Source organism: Hirundo rustica, chromosome 7 (assembly GCF_015227805.2).
Source record: "Hirundo rustica isolate bHirRus1 chromosome 7, bHirRus1.pri.v3, whole genome shotgun sequence".
Lineage (NCBI taxonomy): Eukaryota > Metazoa > Chordata > Aves > Passeriformes > Hirundinidae > Hirundo > Hirundo rustica.
In genome coordinates, this window is record NC_053456.1 from 13,126,752 (window position 1) to 13,149,190 (window position 22,439).

General features: G+C 40.5%; 1 protein-coding gene across 1 annotated transcript in view; it reads left to right on the top strand.

Moving 5' to 3' along the window:
• Positions 1–22,439, top strand: part of CNTNAP5 (contactin associated protein family member 5) — a 270,985-nt gene that overhangs the window by 126,360 nt on the left and 122,186 nt on the right. Inside the window, exons 5-9 of the mRNA XM_040068846.2 lie at positions 2,160–2,363; positions 4,499–4,683; positions 8,313–8,456; positions 18,608–18,872; positions 21,209–21,358. Of these exons, the coding sequence (XP_039924780.1) occupies positions 2,160–2,363; positions 4,499–4,683; positions 8,313–8,456; positions 18,608–18,872; positions 21,209–21,358 (948 nt within the window). The remainder of the gene's footprint in view (positions 1–2,159; positions 2,364–4,498; positions 4,684–8,312; positions 8,457–18,607; positions 18,873–21,208; positions 21,359–22,439) is intronic.

The window sequence follows — 22,439 nt, forward strand, 5'->3', positions numbered from 1 at the left end:
AGTCTTACCTTTGGTTTTAAGGGCTAGGAGAAAAATCAACTTTAGTTGCAAAATGCTCTGAAAATCAAGAACTGTAAATTCTTTATAAGCTATTTCCTGATTCCTGCTTGTGTTGAAATGAAACCATTTTTATAAGACACTTGTGATTTACTTTCACCAAATTGTAGTATTTAACGTAGTTAGGGGAAATTCACAAGAACTAAACTACCAATTTAATTCCCTTTATAGAAACTGGCAGTCAAGGTGCCAATAGAGAGAAGTCAGCAATTCTGAAGGAGCTGTTTCTTAATACCTAATTCAGAAGTTAAAAACAGATGGCAGGATTATTTTCGTATTTGTGATAATTCCTAAACTAGGAACTGTTCCACAAATGATGGGAAACAGCATGTTATAATTCTGACATCACAGATAAGAAGTTGGTCTTAGTTTATTCAGGAGTGAAATTTCCCCAGGGTTGAGTTTCTTTGTAGTTTTATTCTCATTAAAAACAAACAAACAAACAAACAAACAAAAAACAGACAGCCAAAAAACAAAGCAGTTGCTTTCTGATTTGGAATGAAGTTGGCTATAGAGTTACACAATTTTGCATCGAATTTAAATGTTGTGCTTCCTGAAAGTTTGTGCTTGTGCCATCAAACTTCTGTGCAAACTGTCATACTGACAGGCAGACATTTTCATGGTAGTTTCCATGGTAACAAATCATTAACAGCTGTTTTATTTTCTAAGCTTTTAATAGTTTTTAATTGCAAACCTCTTTAGATTTTTAACTTAAAAAAAAAAAAAAAAGGTTAAAACCCTCCTCCTCCCAGCTCTTATTATTTTTGAATTTTTTAAAAAGGAGCAGATGATACTAGTGTTAATGCTTAAAAGGATAAAACAACCCTTAATGGAGTGTAGGTGACTTAAATTACTGACTTGACTCACAATACTATTGCTGACTGGAAGTCTTGATCATATGAACCTCTCAGTTATTTTTCAGAAGAAAATACAAAACTGACAGCTTTGGTTTATCATTCAAATGTACAGTTGGCGAACAAAGATAGTCTGCGTTCTTTCTTCTTGGGCACTAGGAGGGTGTTACTTGTCTTTGTGCATGTGCCTCAGTAGTTGCGTAGTTCAGTAAACCTCTGTTCAGGATCTTCATTGTCCGGTGTTCTTAATTTTTAATATTTTTTTCTTAACAACAGGAAATACCAATTGGATACTTTATACCTAAATTGTGTCAAATTGCAGTTGGATAGAAATTGCAAGTGAAATAATGTATGTCAGTCAGATGTTTGTGTACAACAAATTAGTTAAAAGTATTTAATGCCACCTAAAATATTCTGGTTATAGATATATTTAAAATTTTGTTTAAAAATGTGTTTTGCTTAAGAAAACTTTATAAAGCAGAAAGAGTACTGCAGGCTGCTGCTACCAAAGAAAATATTGATTGCAACTGAGGAACAGAAAGCTTGTTTCCTTCCAGAGTGATTGGGGTTTTAGAGGCTGGCTGAAGGGGAAAATATGTTTCTAATAGGAATTTCAAAGGTGTATAATCAGTTTAGATGCCCAGTTCCCATGAAATCTCTTCAAAAGCTTTTTGAATTGATATTTGAATATTCCTGCCAGCCTAGTCAATTTGCATGCAGAAACGTGGCTGATAAATGCCCATCACAAGCAAGCAGCCAGGCCTCGGGGGCTGAGGAGATCCTTATTTGAATGCAGAGCTGGATGCAGGCATGGCTGACATGCAGGAACAGCTCAACAGACACTTGTGAAGCTACAAAAGTGGAGTGAGTACTGAAGTGTTCAAAGTAATGAGTAACATCCTGAATGCATTTGAGATGAACAGCAAATGTGGCAAGGGATGTTCTGGGGATCTGAATATGATGGGAGGCACCTGTTCTGTTCTCAAAAGTTAAATGAGAGAGGTGTTGTATGAGAAAGGCACATGCAGAGGAGTTCTGGTTTTATCCTCGTGTTCCCTTTCTCCAGCAGAGGGAGAGGATTGGAAATAGATGAAATGTGGTTGCTCAAATGACCTGTACATCCTGTGGATGTACTCTCAGGACAATACCTGACTTCAAATTGTATTGAAAAGATCCTAAAAACAAATACAGTCCCTCTTCTGATGCTGCCATTTTCTCCTTGCCATTTTGCCATTTTCTTTCTTCCAGAGTCAGATATTGCAGACTTTGATGGCAGAAGTTCACTTCTCTACAGGTTCAATCAGAAGCTAATGAGCACATTCAAAGATGTAGTTTCCTTGAAGTTCAAGAGCATGCAGGGGGATGGAGTCTTGTTCCATGGAGAAGGACAGCGTGGAGACTACATAACCTTGGAACTGCAGAAAGGAAAGCTCTCCTTGCACCTCAACCTGGGTAAGGGTAATTAGGACTACTGGTTTGCATATAAATCTATTATTTGTTTAGCAAACTCTAGCTGGTATCAACAGAACATTCTGTGTACTGATGTCATTCAGGACATGGAGCCTAGAAGAGACCCTGCCTTCTCTAACTAGTGCTGAGCAAGTCAGAAGTGCTCAATGGCTAGTTTTGATTCTTCACATCCTTTTTTTTTTTTTTTTTTTTTCCCCCCAGGTACATGGGCCGAGGGCGGGGGGGGTTGTATTATTTTTAAGAACAGAATTCTCAAGTAGTGGTCTTTGGACTGCAGAAGCGGTTTATTTTTGGTTTATGTCTATTTTTTTATTTTTTTTTTTCCATTTACTCAGTAATTTAGAGCTGAGCTGAGAATACAGAATTTCAATGATAACATTCTGGTCAAAACATTGTGCACACTGCTGTAAGTTTCCTTCTTGAAAACTGTGAATATTCCTTCTTCAGTATCTGTAAGGCTATTGCTGTACGATCATGGCGGATCAGAGCATCACAGAAGAGGCTGGCTTAATTTCTTTCTGTAGAAGGATGCTTGTTTTTTTCCCTGATGAATGAAGTACACTGAAGCTCTTTGACAATGGTAGGGACTACTGCAGTAGGAGAGATCATACCCACTCTCCCAGCCTTACTGCAAAATCTTCACTGGCTTCATGTGTGGGTGTCCCATGGTACTGGCCCCAGCAGTCTCTGCTGACTCATATTTGTCATACTGAGGGGTTTGAGTTGGGCGTTTTTCCCCTTGTGCTTAATTAATTATGTTTGTTTTAAAAATCAGTAACTATTTTCCACAGCTGTTGGACTTCATTTTTACATAAGCTCATTAATTGCTGAGTCCCCAAGTTGTGCGTGCTTGCTTGCTTTCTTTCTTTCTTTCTTTCTTTCTTTCTTTCTTTCTTTCTTTCTTTCTTTCTTTCTTTCTTTCTTTCTTTCTTTCTTTCTTTCTTTCTATCTTTCTTTCTTTCTATATTTCTTTCTTTCTTTCTATCTTTCTATCTTTTCTTTCTTTTCTTTCTTTTCTTTCTTTTCTTGCCTTCCTTCTTTCTTTCTTGCCTTCTTTCTTGCCTTCTTTCTTGCCTTCTTTCTCGCCTTCTTTCCTTCTTTCTTGCCTTCTTTCCTTCTTTCTTTCCTTCTTTCTTTTCCAGCAAAGATTAGAAATGATAATACATCATTTTCTGATTTGGGATTTGGATGTTACTTGGACCAAAGTCTGAAGCTCTGAATGAGGGAATCTACCCCACTGAATTGTCCTCTTAAAAATGTTTCATGCGAGGATAAGAATATAGTACAGTTAATTATATTATGTAACTTCCAGAGGCGATAGTGTTGTGAATGTGTATTCTGAGATTAGCTGGGTTTTTTCCTTCAGCTGTAGCCCCAAGTTTTACAAAATTTTAGCCGTTTCAGGTCTTCTTTTTACATTCATATGTCATGGGCAAGGGTTTTGATGACTTCTCCCAAATCTGCTTGCATCTTGCCTGGCAGTTTTGAAGCATGTGTTTTCTCCATTCTGCAAGAATGTCTAAAAGGATACATACTCCCTTTTAATGAGAGGCTCTGAAGTGTGCAGACATAAAGCCAGCTGGAAAACAGAAGTGCTTGAAATTAACGGGTTAGGGCCTAAATATTTTTATGATTTGTCATCTATACTATTGGAGAGCTAGGACGGGTTTAAGAATTAAGAAAGCACAGAGTTGACAGTGAAGTGTCAGGAGTGGTCTGTTAATGTGATTAGACAGAAGATTTTGGTGCTACCCAAAGAAAGCTCTTAAGTCACCAGGACCAAAAAGGCCTGGCAGAACCAAGGGTACAGACAAAGTAGTGATGCCTTGCCCGGTGCAATGTGTGTGGATGCAGCATCAGTAGCACCTCCTGGTTCATCACAAGGATTTCACAGGGAAATAATAGGGGATTGGGGCGGGGGGGGGGGGGAGAGGGGTGGTATTCACAGGTATGTGAATAGGAGACCCAAGGAATCTAAGGCAGGCTTTGAAAGGGATGTTTCCAAGAGCTCTGGCTTGCATCCTAGAGCTTTGCTGTGTGCTTCCCTCGGGTCCCCATGCTCCATTTAAGAGTCTGGAGGTAACTCTGGCGTCTTCTGACTCTCTGTGCCACTCCAGGGGACTCCAACCTGCACTTCAGTAACAGCCACACATCTGTCACCTTGGGCAGCCTCCTGGATGACCAGCACTGGCACTCGGTTCTCATAGAGCGCTTCAACAAGCAAGTGAACTTCACAGTGGACAAGCACACCCAGCATTTCCGAACAAAGGGGGATTCAGATCACTTGGATATTGATTATGAGGTGTGTGAAGCCCTTTAGGTTATAACCTGTGAATTGAGGTATGAATTGCTATAAAATGAATATGATGGAAAGCAACCACCCTATGAGCTGTTTCCAGCAAAGATAATTATTTAATATTTTCTTCTAGAGAGCTCCTTTCATACATTACCAGCATAAACTTTGTCAGTGGAACTCCACATATGCCAGCATCAGAAAGTGGCCAATCTGTATGCAAATATGCCTTGCATAAAGTTTGCACTTCAGTGTATGGCAGACTTTGAATACATGAGAAGTCACATCCTGGGTTCTAGTGCAATGTTCAGGGAGTAGCTGCGTTATCATCTGCAGTATGATTTTAATGGCATCACTGTGCACCATCCCTGCATTGAATTGAGCATGTCTACTTTGATTGCACCCCTGAGTTATCTCTCTATGCAGATACCACTTGCTTGAATTACAGCTCTCCACACAGAGATGAACAGGTCAAAATTATTGTGTTCCCACTAGGAATGGAAGACCTCCAGAATGCAAGGACATTTTAGCGAGGTGGGAGCCTGTCTTTTGTTCCAGGTAGAAAATCACAGGATGAGAGGAAAGGGCCTCAAGTTGTGGCAGAGGAGGTTTAGATTGGATAACAGGAAAATCTTCCTTACTAAAAGGGTGGTCACACATTGAAATAGGCTGCCCAGGGAAGTGGTGGAATCATCACCCCTGGGAGTGTTCCAAAGGTGTATGTTCCAAAGGAAGTGGCACCTGGGGATATGGTCCAGTCATGAGCATGATGGTGCTGGGTTGGACTCGATCTTTGAGGTTTTTTTCAGTGTTAGCAATTGTGTGATTCTGTGACTCTCACAACCACCAGCCCTGGCCCAGGTCCCTTCACATCTGAGCATGTTGCAGAACATGCTGATCTAGGGAGCCAGAGCAGCTCAGCAGGAAAGAACTGAGCAGAGGAAACATCCTGCTGGGCCATAAACCCGAGCCTGGGTTGCTCCCCTGTGATGAGACCAAGGTGTGACAGAGTGCAGTTTATATCACCCCAGCAGTTCAGTGCTTATGGATGATAGTTGTTAAAAAAAGCACCTTAAAACCCTACATATCATCATATATGTAGGCAAGGCAGTTCCTCATCTGTTCTCCATCAACACACACCTGCGTGCAAATTACCCATGTTCATTTTCATCCCCTTGTGCTTGTCTGCCAAGTCTTCCTTGCCCACAAGGCTCAGGGTCGTGCTTGCACAGAGCCATCACCCTGTCTGGATGTGTTGAGCTGGCACGGTTCACTGCTTCAGAGACCACAAGTTTCCCCTTTGCACTTTGAATTCATTTCTCCGGAAAGGATCATTTCCCGACACACCCAAGGGAAAAAAGCAGACAGCTCAGCAGTGGCAGGTGCCTGCTCTCTCCTCCTCTCGTCTTCTAGATGAAATTCCTTTCTTTGCGTTTCCCAATGCAGGGTGGAGAGAGTGGTACCTGTCCCCTGGCACTGCTCTGCCAAATCATGAGCACGTTTAGTAGGGACAGCACTTGGAGCAGTGAGATTCTGCAACAGCTTTAGACTGAACTGTTAGGGGCCAAAACTGTAACTGCTTTTAAGATGGAGTTGAGAAAAGCCAAATAGTTGAGTCATCAGCATTTATAATTTCAAAATAATAAAATTTCTTACCTCTTGCTTGGTGCCAATTAGGGGAAACTCAGCCTCCAATCTAATTTTCAGAACATTTTTCCAGATGTTCCAAAATAGGGAACATGGTAGAAAAGATCTTCAGGTGTTGTAAATCAGCATCATCACCAACCACTGTGGCACTCAGACCTTGTCCCCTAAGCTTCGTTTTTCACAGTGTGTTTTTTCTTTCAGTCTTTCAGTCAAACATTGCAGCAGTGCAGTCTACTGAAAATTTATCTCAGCACACTTTAGGGATTAAAGGCCTTACTGAGGGTAATAAAATCATTACTTTCGTAATTAAAATTATTACCAATCACAAAGGAAACTGTTTTCTTTATAATGCGTTGGTGTAATTGATATTGATTTTTCTTCTGGTTTTGAAACCCCAATACAGAGTCCCTAAGCAGGAGACTTGAAGAATAGGACACGAAAGAAGGAGAGTCTGATGTTTTAGAAAGAACTAATGATTCTCACTGGGGAAAAAAAAAAAAAAAAAAAAAAAAAAGCTACCAGATAAGCCCTCATGCCAATAACAAACCTGCAAGTGACGTAAAGTAGCAGTCTGTTCACTCTTTATTTTTCTGAAGCGATCAATTAAAACAACTGAGGTGCAAGTTCATTAAGAACTTGTTTCCAAGTAAGTGTTTTCAAGGTTGCCCAGGGAGGTTTCATTTGCTTACGTATCCCAGCTTGTTAGGTGGAGTGGGAGGAAAAATAACCCCCAAATTGCCCTTTATTTTTGTAATAATGAACTGAGGTAAGGCTTTGGGAATTGTGACGGGGAAATAGGGCTGACCAGGTTCCAGCAGTTGTTAGCATGTAATCAGTGCCACGCAGCAGTGCATGCTCTTGCTGCAGTGGATGCAGCAGGATGGCAGCACAGCTCCTGAATCAAGTGTGATGTGGCTGCAGGATCCCCATCTGCATTATATCCCTCACAGTGCTGCTGGCTGTGATGGGAAAAATGAGTAAAACTTTAGTGGTACCACCAGTAATGCTTTGCCAGAAAGGTCAGTAAAGTTAATTAGAAATGAGCTGTGACATTTGGAAAATGTAGGTAGGATTATCAGAATTTTGGGGGGTTATGGGGTTTGTTTTTATTTCTTCTTACTCTCTCTCTTTCTTTTCTTCAGAATCTAAACAGTTACAGTGTATTTGGGCAGCTTTATTTTCTTAGGCTCTTTGTCCTCTTAGGCTCTTTTGTCCTTTCAGTTGAGCGAGGAGCTGTAAACTGCACAGTGTTAACATCTGCCAATACTTAGACAACAGCACAGCAGAGGTTTTGTTCCAGCGTGTGGCCTGCAGAACTTCTCCATTACAAAACTTAGTCCCAAATGCCACATGTGACTGTGGTAAAGACCGCAGCACAGTGAAATTGCAAGGTGCAAACGGGGTATTTGTGTATGTGATGCTACTGTCCTCTGGCTGAAACCAGAACTGCTCAGACACGTTGCCTGGTGGAAAGGAGTGACCGCAGCCCCCAGGCAAGCCCAGAGCTCTGAGGGCAGGGAGATTTTATTCCCCATCACTCAGAGGTTCCTGAGCACTGTGGGCTGCAGGCAGTTGTCACCCTATCGGCCAGTGGGTTGCACACCATGGGAAGGTTTCCCTGGGTATGGGCATTGCAGAGTGTGGAGCTGGTGGCACTAGGTTGGTGTGCCAAGGCACTTCAGAGCTGCTCCCAGAGCAGTGAGCTCTCTCTCTGCCAGAAGCGATTCTCCAGCAGCAGGGATGCAATGGGGGCTGTAATTTTCCCTGAGACGTGGCCAGGCCTGCTTCAGGCTCCCAGTGATGTTGTTGGTGGGAATTGGTTCTTAAATAATACCCCAAGTGGATGTATGGAGTGGGGTTCTGCTATCTTGTTTTTGGGATGATAGTACAATGTAATATAGTATATACATGTGTGTGTGTATATGTATATGTGTGTGTGTATATATATATAAAAATAAATAAATAATGCTGTTCTTTATTCTTTCCAAAAGCTCAGTTTCGGAGGGATTCCTGTCCCAGGGAAGCCAGGAACCTTTCAGAGGAAAAATTTCCATGGGTGCATTGAGAACCTTTATTACAACGGAGTCAATATAATTGACCTGGCCAAAAGACGCAAACCTCAGATCTATACTGTGGTAAGAGGCAGTACCATGTGCTTTCCTTCTTTGCTTCCATGCTTTTTGTGCTCTCTTGGTGCTGCTGGCTGCATTGAATGAGCAGAGTTCAGATTTGGATAGCTGTGGGGATAATTAGCTTGTTAAAATGATATTGCTGAAATTAACACCAGCCAGCACTGGCTCCTATGGTGAGAGTTATTCAGAGACACTTGTGGAAACCAGTGAATTTCTCTGATTTTCCTGGTGTATTAGAATTTGCTTGGGGAAACATTATAATTTTTTTTTTTTTTTTCAAGATAAAAATCCGTACATTTAATGGCATGACAGAAGTCATAGAGATTTTTTTTTTCCTGGTTAACTCAGCTAAAATCTTATTTTCTGAACCATTTTTTGTCACTGTTGGGAAGTACAGCACTAGCAGAATTCTACTTTGATGCTTCAGTTCATATTATAGAGGAGAAGAAACCACTCCTGTTATCACTGGAAATAGTCTCCTTTGTGCTGCTCCTTATTATATTGGCAGTTCTGAGAACCACTGACTTTGTACTACTGTCTCTAAATGTGGAATGGTAGAGGTAAAGCAAGAGGAGCTACAGTCTTATCCAGCTTGATAACATAAACCACAAATATAACTTAACACATAATAATGACCAGAATTACAGATATATTTAAATATATCACAAAAATATCAAACTTTTTATTTTGCAAGAAGAGTGAACTACATTCCCATGAAGCCTTGACAAACTGTGTCTAATGCAACTCTGTTCAGCTTTTGCCTCACTCCTACACTGTGCTTTGATAAATGCCTTTTGGCTAACACTGTGTCTTTGGAGAACATGGAGATAAAACTGCTTCTGGCTCCCATGGCATCTTCTAGTTTATAGTAATGTGTATGAATACACTGAACCTAAAACAAAGCAAGCCAGAAGACCAAGGAAGTTTTCTGTGCTTTCCCTGCCTAGGGCAAGGCTGAATGCACAGGGAGCTGGAAAATGGAAAGGTGGTGGGTGAGAAGTTCCTCACTGTGTTGTTGGCAGTCAAGACTGCCTGCAGGATACTCCCCTGGGACCCAAAGACTTTGCTTTAATAATCTTGAGTTTGATTGTTCTGACTGAGGACTCAAAGGCACAAGTCTTATGAACTGTGTTAAATTGCTCTTCCCCTCAGCTTACTTTCTAAGGGGGGAGCAAAGAGCCATTGTCGACTTCTTGGGTCATTAAACAGCTGGTTGTTTTGCTGGCTGGATAATGGGAAGGCCTTTCTAAAGAGGAAGAACAAAATTTTACAATGCACTTTTTCTCAGAAAGGCACTGCCTGGGTGTAAGTGGCCCCAAGCAATGAAACTGTGTTATCACTACACTTGGTCCAGACATTGCTAGGTGAAAGGTCTGGGAATCCAGCTCCTTCTCTCAGTTTAAGGTAGTGGGGATGTGCCTCCATCCTTCAATCTCTTTCACATAAGTGGTGCTTTAAACACCATGGTTTCCAGAGGTGAGCTGCTATACTGCATTTTTCAAGGTTTATGAGTTGCTCTGTGCTGTGTCTGTGACACTCGGGTATGCAAAGTGCATGGAAAGGTTGCCACGCTCAGAGTGCTTCATTGTCTTCGATGAGCACCCTTCTATAGGAAATGGGCCCTGTAAATCTGTTTTTCAACATTCTTTGTATCCCAGCTATTTCTAGCAACTCTCAGGTAGTTCTAGGTTATTCAGACTGATCCGCTTTCCCCTTTCTGCTCTTCCTCACTCCTTAGCAATTAACTTCTTCAAATTAAAATAACTGGTTCTTGTTAAATGTAGATTTCTGCCTGCCAGAGTTACTCTGCACCGAGGGCTTTTACTCAAAGAGCATTGAGGCTTTCAAGCAACAAGCTCTATCTGCAGGGAGCTGCAAACTTCTCTGCTTCATGTCTTTGTAGTCACTAAGGTTGTCTAAAGTGGGAATTCAATGAAAGGATCAGCACAGAAGAATAATTAAATGTAGCAGGGACTTGGAACTACTCCTTCCAAAAATGTTTTGTGTATTTACGTTCTCTCTCCACAAGTTGGAGATCACCTGAGATGGTTCTGCGTTGCTAGTCCCCAAAATACCTTTTTCTCCTACCAGAAGATAATTCATGACAAACTGGTTGATATGGGATTAGGAAGCCATTAATGTTTAGAGACATCAGTTTTTTGCCTCCAAAGGTAGGCAGGCTTCAACACTCACTGTGTGCCTTTGTGAATTTTGCCAGTCAGTGAGTCAAACTTGGGGGTTTTCATACCCATCCGCTGCTTTTTTTTTTTTTTTTTTTTTTACTTTTTACTTTTAACATCTTTCACACAAGCAGGAGAATGATACACCAGCTTTGGAGGTATAGATTTCCTCTTATGATGTGGTTCCTTACCCATATAAATAATAGTCCCAAATCAGCTGCATTTAAAGTCAAAGAAAGAAACAGGTTGTCAATAACAGAGTGCCGTAGTATGTATTGTTCTCTTGGGTGGTGGCTGTGATTATCATTCTGCCTGTTCTTCTCTGTAACTCATCTGCAGTTTTCAGACTTGCAATAAATCCCCTTGAGAAGGCATCTCAAGATAACGAGGCAGCCTGTCTCTTTGAACTGCAACTTGCCTTCAGAATTCCATTTTTGTATTGCCTGATACTTAACCTCCTTACATAGCACTGTCTGTTTGGACAGGCTGTCTTTCTTCTCTCTGGGGTTTCTTCTGTCCCTGATGGCTTGATGCAGGCTTTGTGATTTTTTGGGTTTTATTTCATTGGGGTTTTTGGTTTGGTGGTTTTTTTTGGTTAGTTGGTTTGGGTTTTTGTGGTTTTGTTTTGGTTTTGTTTTTGTTTGATTGGGATTTTGTGTGTCGGGGGGTGGTTGTTGTTGTTTTGTCTGTTTGGGGTTTTTTTGTTCACTTTGTTTTTCCTTCCCTTGGTCATTGAATGTGAAGTAATGATGGGGAATCTTTTATGTGCTTTCCAAGTGATTACTGCAAAAGGTTATGAGAAGTCAAATTTCTGTAATTAACCACTGTCATGGCCATCGGGTGGACCCTTGGAAAACCTCATATAATGCTTTAAAATAATAATCTAAAGGTTTTCCCTATTTACTAAATGTCTTCTCAGCAAAGGAGAGGTGCAGACTGCTCATTATGAGAAATCGCACAGCAGTTACACTTCTTGGGTAATTAAGTAGGGGCAAGACAATATGCAAGTAAGAGCCACAAGAAGCAGAAGGGGAATTGTTCTTCACAGAAGGAAATTTGACCTGTTGATATCTGGGATGGAGAAGTCTCCATTGAGGGATTTTGAGCTTGTTAAGAGTGTATGTAGATGCAGGAAGAGATGGGGGAAGTTTTAAGAAGGTAAATCCATTGAGAATTGCTAAATGCCTCTGATTGAGGGAGGAGATAAGATAAAAAATAGCTATAGCATCTTGAAAATAAAGGATCCTTTCCAGCAGTGGTTACTTAATGCTGGATTCTGGTTGCCTCTTTAGAAACTGCTCGAATGTGACCTGTGGCCAGGGTTGTTTTTGTGCTTCACTGCTTTGTGATGCCAAAATAGGAAGTTGTCTAGCAGATGAAAAGGAATTAGGAGGTCATGAAAAGATGCTGTGTTTGGTCTTAATGTTCCACCCTACTTACTCACTGAAATTGAGAAAAACACTATCTCCCTTTCTCTTTCATTACCTCTGGCTAATAGAAATTGGAGTTGCATTTTTACTTATCAGAGCAAACCCTGTGCTGGCTGGAGAGGAGGGCAGGGTCCTGCAAGGCAGAAGCTGTCAGCTCTCAGATGCACTCCAATTTCTACGCTGGCCTGCCATGTTGAATGTGAGAGTGACAGCTCAGCCCAGCGAGGGATGTGGTGACATGTAAATGTATCACTGCAGTGCCTTGGGGAAATAACCAATTGCCAGCATCAAAGAGCAAGGAAGGATACCTAGTGACAGGGAGTGTAAACTAATAATTCATTCTCTTTATAGAGAATCCAAACATGCTATTTTATTAAGCTGATTTGAGATACCTTCATCTTGAGAAGAATTTACTTGTCTGCGAATGTCTCGTTCTACCAAAGTGCTCTGGCAAGTGTTGTGATCTGTGAGCATCAGGCTGGTGATTTGTGAAGGCCTCTTCTAGGGTTTGGAGAATCACAAGTTAGATTCTTTTTCTTAGTTTTTGTGCTCCAATAAGATTATAGGAATCGCATAGAAAAAATACTGTAAGTTTTTAGTGACATTTTTCACATCTTCCCGTGGTCCAAGTTGAATTTCTAAAAAAAGTAAGTTTTATTCAATTATTTAATGGAAGTGCTGTGTCACATGATTAAAGAGAGAACTGAATTTTCTATTTTTTTTTAGATAAGGCAGGTCAACTCAGGTTTCAGAAATATTTGGTTCTTTTAAAAATAGGTTTTTATATTTTCTTCTATCTTTCTGTTTGCTCTCTGGATCTTCAGGGGAGTCTCCTTTGCAATCTACCTGCAGTGTGGAATAGCAAGGAAGTCTATATAAATAGCATTCATTCTAAGGTTCTATTTTATTGTTGCTGAAGGGTATAACAGGATTATTTTGAAAGAAATTAAGTGTGTCACCTCAACTGAGGTCTTGAAATAAAGTCTATTTAAATGACATCTTTTCCATTGATTTCAGTTGGCTTTGTCCACAATTCTAAAGAGTTTTAGTGTGCAAATATATAATCCAGCACATAGCTGCATTAATAAACTCTCCTTGATATAAAAGTTTCTTTGTGTTCGGATTTTGCTTGTTGTGACGACAACAAATGAAGCAAGTCTTTCAGGGAGAGAGGCCATATTTTTTAATAAGACTGGATGACATGGAGAAAAAAATTACAGGTTCCTGAGCAAACAAGGGGTTTTTGAGAGTCATCAGACTTCAGAAAATTAAAGGTTAGAAACAATTGTTCAGGGCTTCATTTATTACATTATCTGGATAGTCAAATTGAATGAATAAGGCAGTTAGTGCCTGCTGAGCAGAGGGGGATGTTTCAAGGTGGGAGGTGATAAGGCTGTTAGTCCCTGTAGGAGAGGAAGAGAGATGGCTAATTATTGTCATAGGAGTTAGCAGGGGATAAGAAGAATGGGAGGAAATGTAATTTTCTGCAAAGCCAAGGCTTTGGTATATTTTTTAAGGTCTTGTTCCAGTTGGTAAGGCCTTAGGAACTCTTTGGCACTTGGCATAACAGAAGGGGGCAAGCTGAGTGCATCACAGTCAGGAGCCTGGGTTGTGTGCTGTTCACACCAACCATTTTGGTGTCCTGTGATACATAGATAATTGGAATTTAAAAGAGGAAAATCTATTAAAGGAAGCTAATACATAAAGAAAAGGGAAAAACTTATAGGAATTGGTTTCTATACACTTTTCTATTTTAAGGTAGATGTGGTTCCTGTTTTCATAATAATAATGGAGAAAAAAATCTTGCTGCTGTGTTTTGTTCCAGGCAATAAAAACTAATAAGCTGTAGATCACTTTACCTTGAAGTAGAGCAAAAAAAATTGGACTTGGACTGTAATAATTTGCCAGTTTGATCTAAGACATCTATCTTACTCACTTCTGGCAAGGTGAATTTGAAAGGCTGGCTTCATTCCTACTTGTTGCTTAAAGTGAATATTCCCCCTCACCAGGAGACTGGGTGTGGGTGAGTTCTTAAGAGGAGATCCAAACTGACCAAAGGGATATTCTGCACCAGAGGAGTCTGCTCAGCAATAAAAGCCTAGAGAAAAAGAAAGGGAAGAGGCATTTATTATTTTTATTGTGGAGCAACTTCTACACATGCTGAAACCCTGCTTCCTAGGAAGTAGCTGGGCATCATCTGATCATGGAAAGTAAAGATTAAGTCTTTTGTTTTCCTTTCCTTCTGTTGGCAGTCTTTACTTTTGCTTTATTAAACTGTCTTTCTCTTGACACAAGAGGGTTTTGTTCTTTCATTTTCTCCCCGCACTTCATGAGGAAGGGAGTTGATAGAGGGGCTTGGTGGGTGACATCCAGACAAAGTCAATGCACCACAGAGAGAAAATATTACTGGTCACTATTTTCTGTGTATGTTTTTGTTTTCTCCTGTGTTTTTTTTTTTTTTTTCCCTTCCTTTTTTCCTGTCGCTCTGAGAAAAACATTGTAGAATATTTTCAAAATATTTCCGTATTTGCTCTCATCTTTTGACAGCATCTCTTAACTATTGCACCATGCAATGAAACAATAACATACAGTTACTATGGCCATAAAAATGGTAAAATCTTTTGTTCTGCTTCCGGCCAGTGACACAGTCAGCTTAGGAGTCTGAGGTAAAGAGCATCCAGAAAGGTCCAGCCAAGCATCTAATCCATGATTTTCTCGTGGTCACGATGTTTCAGGTTTTCTAAACCTTCTCTATTTTTGTTAAATGTTACTTTCCCTCCATTATGGAGTTACTTTCCCTCCATTATTGAATATTATTTTAATGTAAACAACTTAAATCAATGTGATAAACAATTAAAATTTTATTGGAATTCATGATACCTGCAGTAAGTGGAGATAGGGCAGTTCTCTGTCACGAGATTATTACAGGGTTGTATTAGTTTCAATGTACCTTGGATCAGGAAAGCTGTCAGATTTCCATATTGAGTTTTTTCTCAGAGCAACAGAAGCCCATCGCAGTGCAGGAAGTTCTGGTCCCCTGCTCTTGGGATGGACTGGTTGCTCATTTAGTGGACGTCTCCTAACTGAAGGAACACTGTGTGCCTTGCTGCTCCTATGTCCTGTTTGAAGACAGTTTGCAGCAGTATTTCAGAAGGCTGGAGCTGGTATCTCACTTTGATTTGCTTTTCATTTAGTGTGCAGCATGTTCTTGAGAAGTATTTGAGATATGTAGGTCTCCTGACATTTGTTCTGCTTGAGAGTTAATTTAGAAACAGAGCTTGAAGGAACCTCCCTCATTCTCTAAGTCCAGTTTCTCAGAGTTTGATGCCAATTTTTCATCTTATCCTTTTAAAACTGCATCACAGGTCACCTTTTTCTTCTGTTACTCTCCTTGTAAATTCATCTGCAAACTCAGTCCTTTCACAGCTAGAAGTAGTCCTCCAATTTCCGAGCTGGAAATATTCTTGCCGGTTTATCACATTTGTATCTCAGCCAGGCCTGGAATCTTAGTCTCTTTACCTGTCATATGAAATCATCCTTTCTAATCCTCTGCAGAAAGCATGATACCCTTTTTATTGGACAGTATCCATAGAGTGATTAATGAGGGAAGTTTAAGTGCCCATTTGATGCTCTAACCTGCAGGTAGAATGAAAGCTCAGAAATACTCATTTATTGTTCTTTCTTTTCAAGCTGTGATCTTGGCCTGGTTCCTCTGGCAGGCTAAGTGCTGAGAATTGCAGTGCAGCTGTCAGTTTGAATAATTTCCCCAGTGTATATTATTTTTGATTAGTATTCTCTGAGAGCAAGGAGGATGTGTAAGGAACTTGCTACCAATTGCCCTGACTGTGGTGTTGTCTTCTCTCTTCATTGAACGGTACATAATGCTACATGAAGAAAGGCCAGAAAAGACTGAAATGGTTCATTGAAGTTATACAGGTTTTGTTGAAGCCCCACAGAAGTCACTGGAAAGTCTCCAGTCAGTTTTGGATGAAGTTTATGGCTCGGAGGATCTTCTATGTAATCCACTTTTATCCTCATCACTTAGCAACTGTGTTCTTCCATTCTCTTTTAATAGGAGAGGCTCTGGTTCTTCTTTGAAATGCTGTAACATGCTGCTGCCTGTTCATTCAACATCTCACTTGAACAAGAACCACCTCTAAAGCTGTACCCTGCCTGCAGAAATCTGGGCTGCTTCCACTCTTTTCTTTAGACAACTGTCATGGTAGCCAGTGAAAAAAAAATGCAAGTATCTCCATTGCATTTTTAGGTTCAGAAGTTTTCTCTTGTAAGAACAATAAGAGCTATTTTTTAAAGATTTCACTGCTTGTTAGAGGAGTCATTAATCAGTCTGGAGATGGACTCAATAGAATTCTCAAATGCCACCCGATAGCTAGAGTTTCCAGCAGCTGGGAAGAGCTGAACATCTCCTTTATTTTCTCTAGGGATTAGACTCTTCTTATCCCATTTCCTAGCCAATGAGCTTTTACTTTTCAGTTAAATTGGGTTCAATTATAAAATCAAGTGTCTGCCAGAAATCTGGCATATACCCTGGAGAGTTCCAGAACTGCTGCCAATTAAAGCAAAATGCTCATGATCAGACGAAGGTTTAGAGGGAGCTGTTTACTTTTCTGACTTAGACCTGCTGGAATAATTTGTTTGAGAATAACACTCATGTCAAATTTAACAATTTTTGTAAAGGGAACCTATCCCACTTCAGTGGATGATTGTTTTTCAAAGTAACAGTTGTGTATGTCTTTTTTCAGGTTTTTGTGTTCTAGGAAGGTAAACAGGTAGGTCGGTGTAAGGATGTCAAACTGTTGTTGGTGTGTATTAACTACATTGTTAATCTTTGCTTTGGAATGCTGCTTTAAGATGCTTCCCTCCTAAATTAGTCAGGTGAATTGATGTAAGTTCTTGTGGGATCCATAGTTTTACTCAATTTTTTTTTTTTCCTTTTATTTTGTACAAATCATGGCTAGTTTTTAGCTCTGACTGCAATCACTTATGGCCCTTACATCATGGAGTTTTCAATTTTTGAATAAGAGTAACAAAAATACCTCATGACAAGAACCCCTCAAAAAGGCAGGCATATCTCTTGTCTGTCTTCCAAGTGCACCTTTAATCCCTCTTGCACAGAATATTGCAGCACCACCTTTGTGCATTTCCAGCTGCCTGTTCCTATGGCAGGTGGAATGACACCTGCTCTGCTTCAATTTAAGCAATGGAGAGGCTAAAGTTGAAGTTGGACTTCAGAGCTTGAAGTCTGACCAGGTGAAGCAAGGAAAGAGATGTGCAGGTCCTGTCCATATGTCCCAGCATATGTCCATATGGCCCTGCAGTCGGCACTCTTTGCTGATCATGTCTCAGGATAGGACTTCTGGCCTGAATTTGGTTAAAAACTGAGATAGAAATGTAACAATAACAATAGCAAAAAAAGTTTGTGCCATCTCTTCATGCAGCAGATCCCAGCAGACGGTAGAAACTTTTTAGAGGCTGAGACCAAATTTCCATCCTGCTCCCCACCTAATTAATGCTCAGTGGAGTTCAGATAAACTTTGGGTTATATCTCAAAACATATTCTAATGTGATATACCCATGGATTCCTTTTGCCAAATCTGGTAGGTAGCCTTCTGAACCTAGCAGGTACTATGCAGATAGCTCCATATAGATAAGTATCTATCCAGGATTGTTTCATCCTGTGATAACTTTCTCTATTTCTGGCACCTTAATTTCCTTTTAAAAAATAAAGACTGGAAAGACATTTGAAAGTGATAGGGAGCTGTTCCATCATCTGTCTGAGATTGCAGAGAGGAATTCCCCAAGCACTGTGCAACTTCCTGCACATCCATCAAGTGCTGTTCGTTATAATTATCCTGTTAGAGTGAGGTACAGGCTCTGATGAGAAGTGTTATCATGGAGAAAGCCTTACACTCTGCTGTTTTTATCAGATTACAGTTGGTATTTTACAAAGCAGCTGAGTTCAAAGCAGCTGGCTGCAACAATCTCCTGGAGTGAGATGTGGCTCCTTAAGTGCCTCCTAGCTTTATATATTGTTAAGGTTTTAAACCATGGCCTGATTGACCTTGTGGGGTAATCTGCAGTGGCTGAGCAAACTGATAGAGTAATTTCTTCCACCAACTACAGTGATATGAGCGGGAGCAGATTCTGCAGACTGCTTTGAGCAAATGTGCTTCTCTTCTGGGCAAATTGCACCACTGATTTCAGGGCTGCGTGACTGACATAATCAACTAAAGTGTGGCATTGATAAGGACATTTGGTTACGTTTAGATCCTTCCAAGAAGTAAGGTTTTGGGTTTTGACTTTACTTGGGATAAAAGTAAAATTTTGAAGTTAGATATGTTTTCCCAGCATGGACAGATAGATTTCCTATTGATTTCCAAAGATATATGTCTGAATAATAATACCTGTTTCAGCTTTGAGGGCAATTAGAAATCCAGTGAGCTTATTTAACTGCAGATGTTTTGTGATGACTGAAAAAAAGTCATGCTGATTATGTTTTGATTTTTTTTATTATTTTTTGCAGGGGAATGTGACCTTTTCTTGCTCAGAACCACAGGTTGTTCCTATCACCTTTGTGAGCGCCAGTCGAAGCTACTTGCTGCTCCCCGGCACTGCTCAAATTGATGGTTTGTCAGTCAGCTTCCAGTTCCGAACATGGAATAAAGATGGCTTACTTCTGTTCACCGAGCTGTCTGAAAACTCAGGACATCTCTTGGTTTACCTCCATGGTGGGAGATTGATGCTACTTATTCAAAAGGAGACTGAGAACCCAGTGGAAATCACCGAAGGTGTTTATTTTTTGTTTACTTTCGCTTGTCTCCTTCTAATGCACAAAGGTTCAGCTCAGTGGGATGAAAGGATCAAGCCATAAGGAAACACCCAATCTTCCTTTCTCTTTAAATTTTCTCTTGCTTTCCAGTGGTAAAGCCAATCTGTACAGCTTGATCTAAGCTTGGAAAATTGGCATCCTGAAATCTCCAGGCTCAATCTCACTGGCAGTTAGCTGAGCCTCTATGTTCTTAAGCAGTCACACTCAATTTTCTTCAGTCAGGTCACATGAAAACCTTCCTGTTCCTATCTTCAGACTGTGCGGAAATCAGCTGGGAGCCAGCTCAGCCACAGCATCTTTCCCCAGCAGAAGTTAAGGAGGGCTCAGAGCTGATTCTCTTTCTCTGACTGTAGCTTTGGACTCCCCCTTTATGCTACACTCAGAAGAGAGGCTGACCATGGGTTTCCTCTCCTTACACTCCCTATTAGGCTTTCTTAGCCTCTTTACAAGTTGCTTTGTGTAGTGAAGCTGATGGGATGCAAGAGGGTAAAATAGGGCTGCCTCTCTGATTTAGAATTTGGGGGAATAATAATAATAATAATAATAATAATAATGATGATAATAGCTACAACAATGATAATATATTTTCTAAAAGAGCAGATGTTTAAAAACATGTAATATTAAAATATTCCCTGTACAGACTAAAAGAGGGCAGATGTAGCTATTAAAAGAAGCAGAGATAAAAAACTGACAGAGTTGTCAAAGCAGAGCTGTTCTGTATGCGTGCTTCGTTCCCCTTTATGATAGAAAATGAGGCAGCCCTGCATATATCCTTACTCATATAGATTGCTGCAGCCATAGCTTGCTGCAATTGAACACTGAGAACTGAGATTCCAGCCTTTATTGCAGTCCTAATTAAATTGTTGACAAAGCTGAGACAATGTCAGTATTTGGTTGGGTGTGTTTGTTTTTATGTAGTTCTGAAATCATGAACCTGGGTCCAGCCTGTTCAAAACGTGCTAAACTGCCTACTTGTACATGGGAGATATGCAGAAGGTGCATGTGCCATGTTCTGCTGATGTCAGGTACTCACAATAAACTCATGCTTGCTCAAGAATGGACCTATTTTTCCCCCAAATGGGACCTATTTTCTTTTGTAATCTTTTCAAACCTTAGAAACATATTCCAATTCAAAATGCACTTGTTCTAGTTGAAAAAGCATCCATTTTTTGCTGCCAGCCTCTAATTCTGTGGTAATTGTGCATACGTTAACAGCCATTACTGACTAAATAGTCTCATTTTGAAATTCATGATGAAATGGCTTTACACACACCTAATACCCACTTTTTTAAAAAAAACTGTTTTGAACTGTTCTCACAGCTCTTTGTGCTCCCAAGTGCTTGTTTGTTTTCTCTGAAAGCAACATTAACAAAATATTCTATTAGGGTGGAGAGTAAATACTAGTGATCTCAGTGACTTTAGCCTGGTGGTAGCATATTTTGAACTGTAATTAGGTTACTTTTGATCTGCAACTCCATGTGTGGGTTCAGAAGCTTGCCCACTGGTTCTCATGGCTGTCAGAATAGAAGATGTGGGGGTTCTTTGTAGCTCTGTGGTGGTATTTCAAGAGCCACACGATGCAACACTGATTTTCAGAAAAAAGAAACAAGACAGGTAGTTTCCCACTTGCAGGAGTGTTTAGAAGAGAAAGACACTGTCCAGTGTATCCCTCAACCTTTAGAGTTTCTTGGTCAGAGCAACAATCCCAATTCTCAGAATACCCACGTAGAAATCCAGCTTCTGTACATCCATTAATAGTACTGTGTGCTGCATTGGTGCTGGAGGGTTTTAAGAAACACAAATCCTGCTGACACTACTGGAGTCAGTCAGGTTTCAGACTGGAGCCTGAGAACTGGCTATGAGTGTCTCAGTGGATCTAATCCTCTGCAAACTCACACATGTGTTTAGTGCCAGAAGCTCAGTAGAGATCTCTGCACTCTTCTGGACTTGTGTTTACCAGCAGACTGAAGATAGACATAAACACCCCAGAAATGGTAACAGTGTGCTACCAGAAAGCTGAAGGATTGGGCTAGCTCAGTGAGTGCCTGCAGTAGTACCAGGTTAGATTAAAATGTGAGACGACCTGCTTAAATACTCTCAAAAATTTCCTTTTCCTGGACCCTTTCTTCTATGCCAAGCTTGTTTCCAGAGGTAATGAGTTCTTTTCAGCTGCAGTTCTCACTTTTTGTAGCTCAGCTGCGTATTTGCAGTCACAGGTTGGAAGCAAAAGGAGATTTGAAGAACACAGTTGTCTACTGCATGCCTGTTTTTCACTTTGTACATGTTTTTTGCCAGGCACCAATCTCCACGATGGGCTTTGGCATTCTGTTAACATCAATGCCAGAAGGCATCGCATTACCCTGACGCTGGATAACGACGCTGCCACCGCCAGCCACGCAACCACTGTCTCGAGGATCTACTCTGGGAACAGCTACTATTTCGGAGGTAGGTTGTTTCAGGGAGGTTTTCATGATGCCGATCCTCAGGTGCTCACCACTGAGTTCTCTCTGGGTGCACTGTTTGCAGCTATGAGCAAAGGTAAGGACTGATTGAATTGCAGTGCATTCAGCACTGTGGACAGGTTAAGGGTGTTGGTCAAGCCTGGCAGAGAGAGAACAAGCAGAACTGCAAGCAGAGCTGTAAAAGTGGACTATGGGTACTGGTAGTCAATGGGTACCAACATCTGTCTGACAATACACGCAGAATCTACAAAGCTGTATTAACCATGGGTGGGGGGGTGGGGGGTTGTTGTTTTTGTTATTTTTTTTCCCCCCCGGTTAAAAGGCCTTAGAATTATTAATGTTTTCGGCATTCCTGTAGATACCACTGTTCTGATCAGGCTCAGTGACTTTTTGGAGCTTAGGTGAGATATGACTCAAATCTAAAAAAGTATTTATGTGCAATGCTCTTGCGGAAAATGAAGGTAGGCTTACTTAATTTAGAAAACGGAAAAAAAAATTTTGCACTCCACTTTTTGGAGTGGAGTGCAAACATTAATTTAGATAGAGGGGCTATCATTAACTGTCTTTTGATTTAATATATTTCTGTGTAGTGCTTACTGTAGTATGGTTCTGATTTTGATGAACCCTGTGGATATAGAACTAAATGAGGAGGCTCTGGATCTCAGAGCTGTCTAAATACTGGGGAAGCTCAGATACGAGTGGCTTTCTTGCTGCCCACAAGACTCCATCTGCACACTGCTTCAGCAGCAGAATTTAACCCAAAATGATTTTACATTTTGTACAACTGTTTTAACAACTCATGTTTTAGGTGCTGTCAACTGTGGAGTTTGAAGAAGGTGAAAAAAACCACATTTTGATTTTGCTCAGTACAAGTATGTTTCACAACGTGAAAACCTCATACTGTGATACTTTTAGTGGCCACCTTCTCTTTTTTATTTTTTTTTCCCTCCTAACTGGAGGATTTATAACGCAGGAGGTTGCATAGCAGAAGAAATGAAAACATTTGGAATAATATGCCTCTGAGTTCTTGCATCAGGAAATCCCAGCAGAAATAGTTGAACATT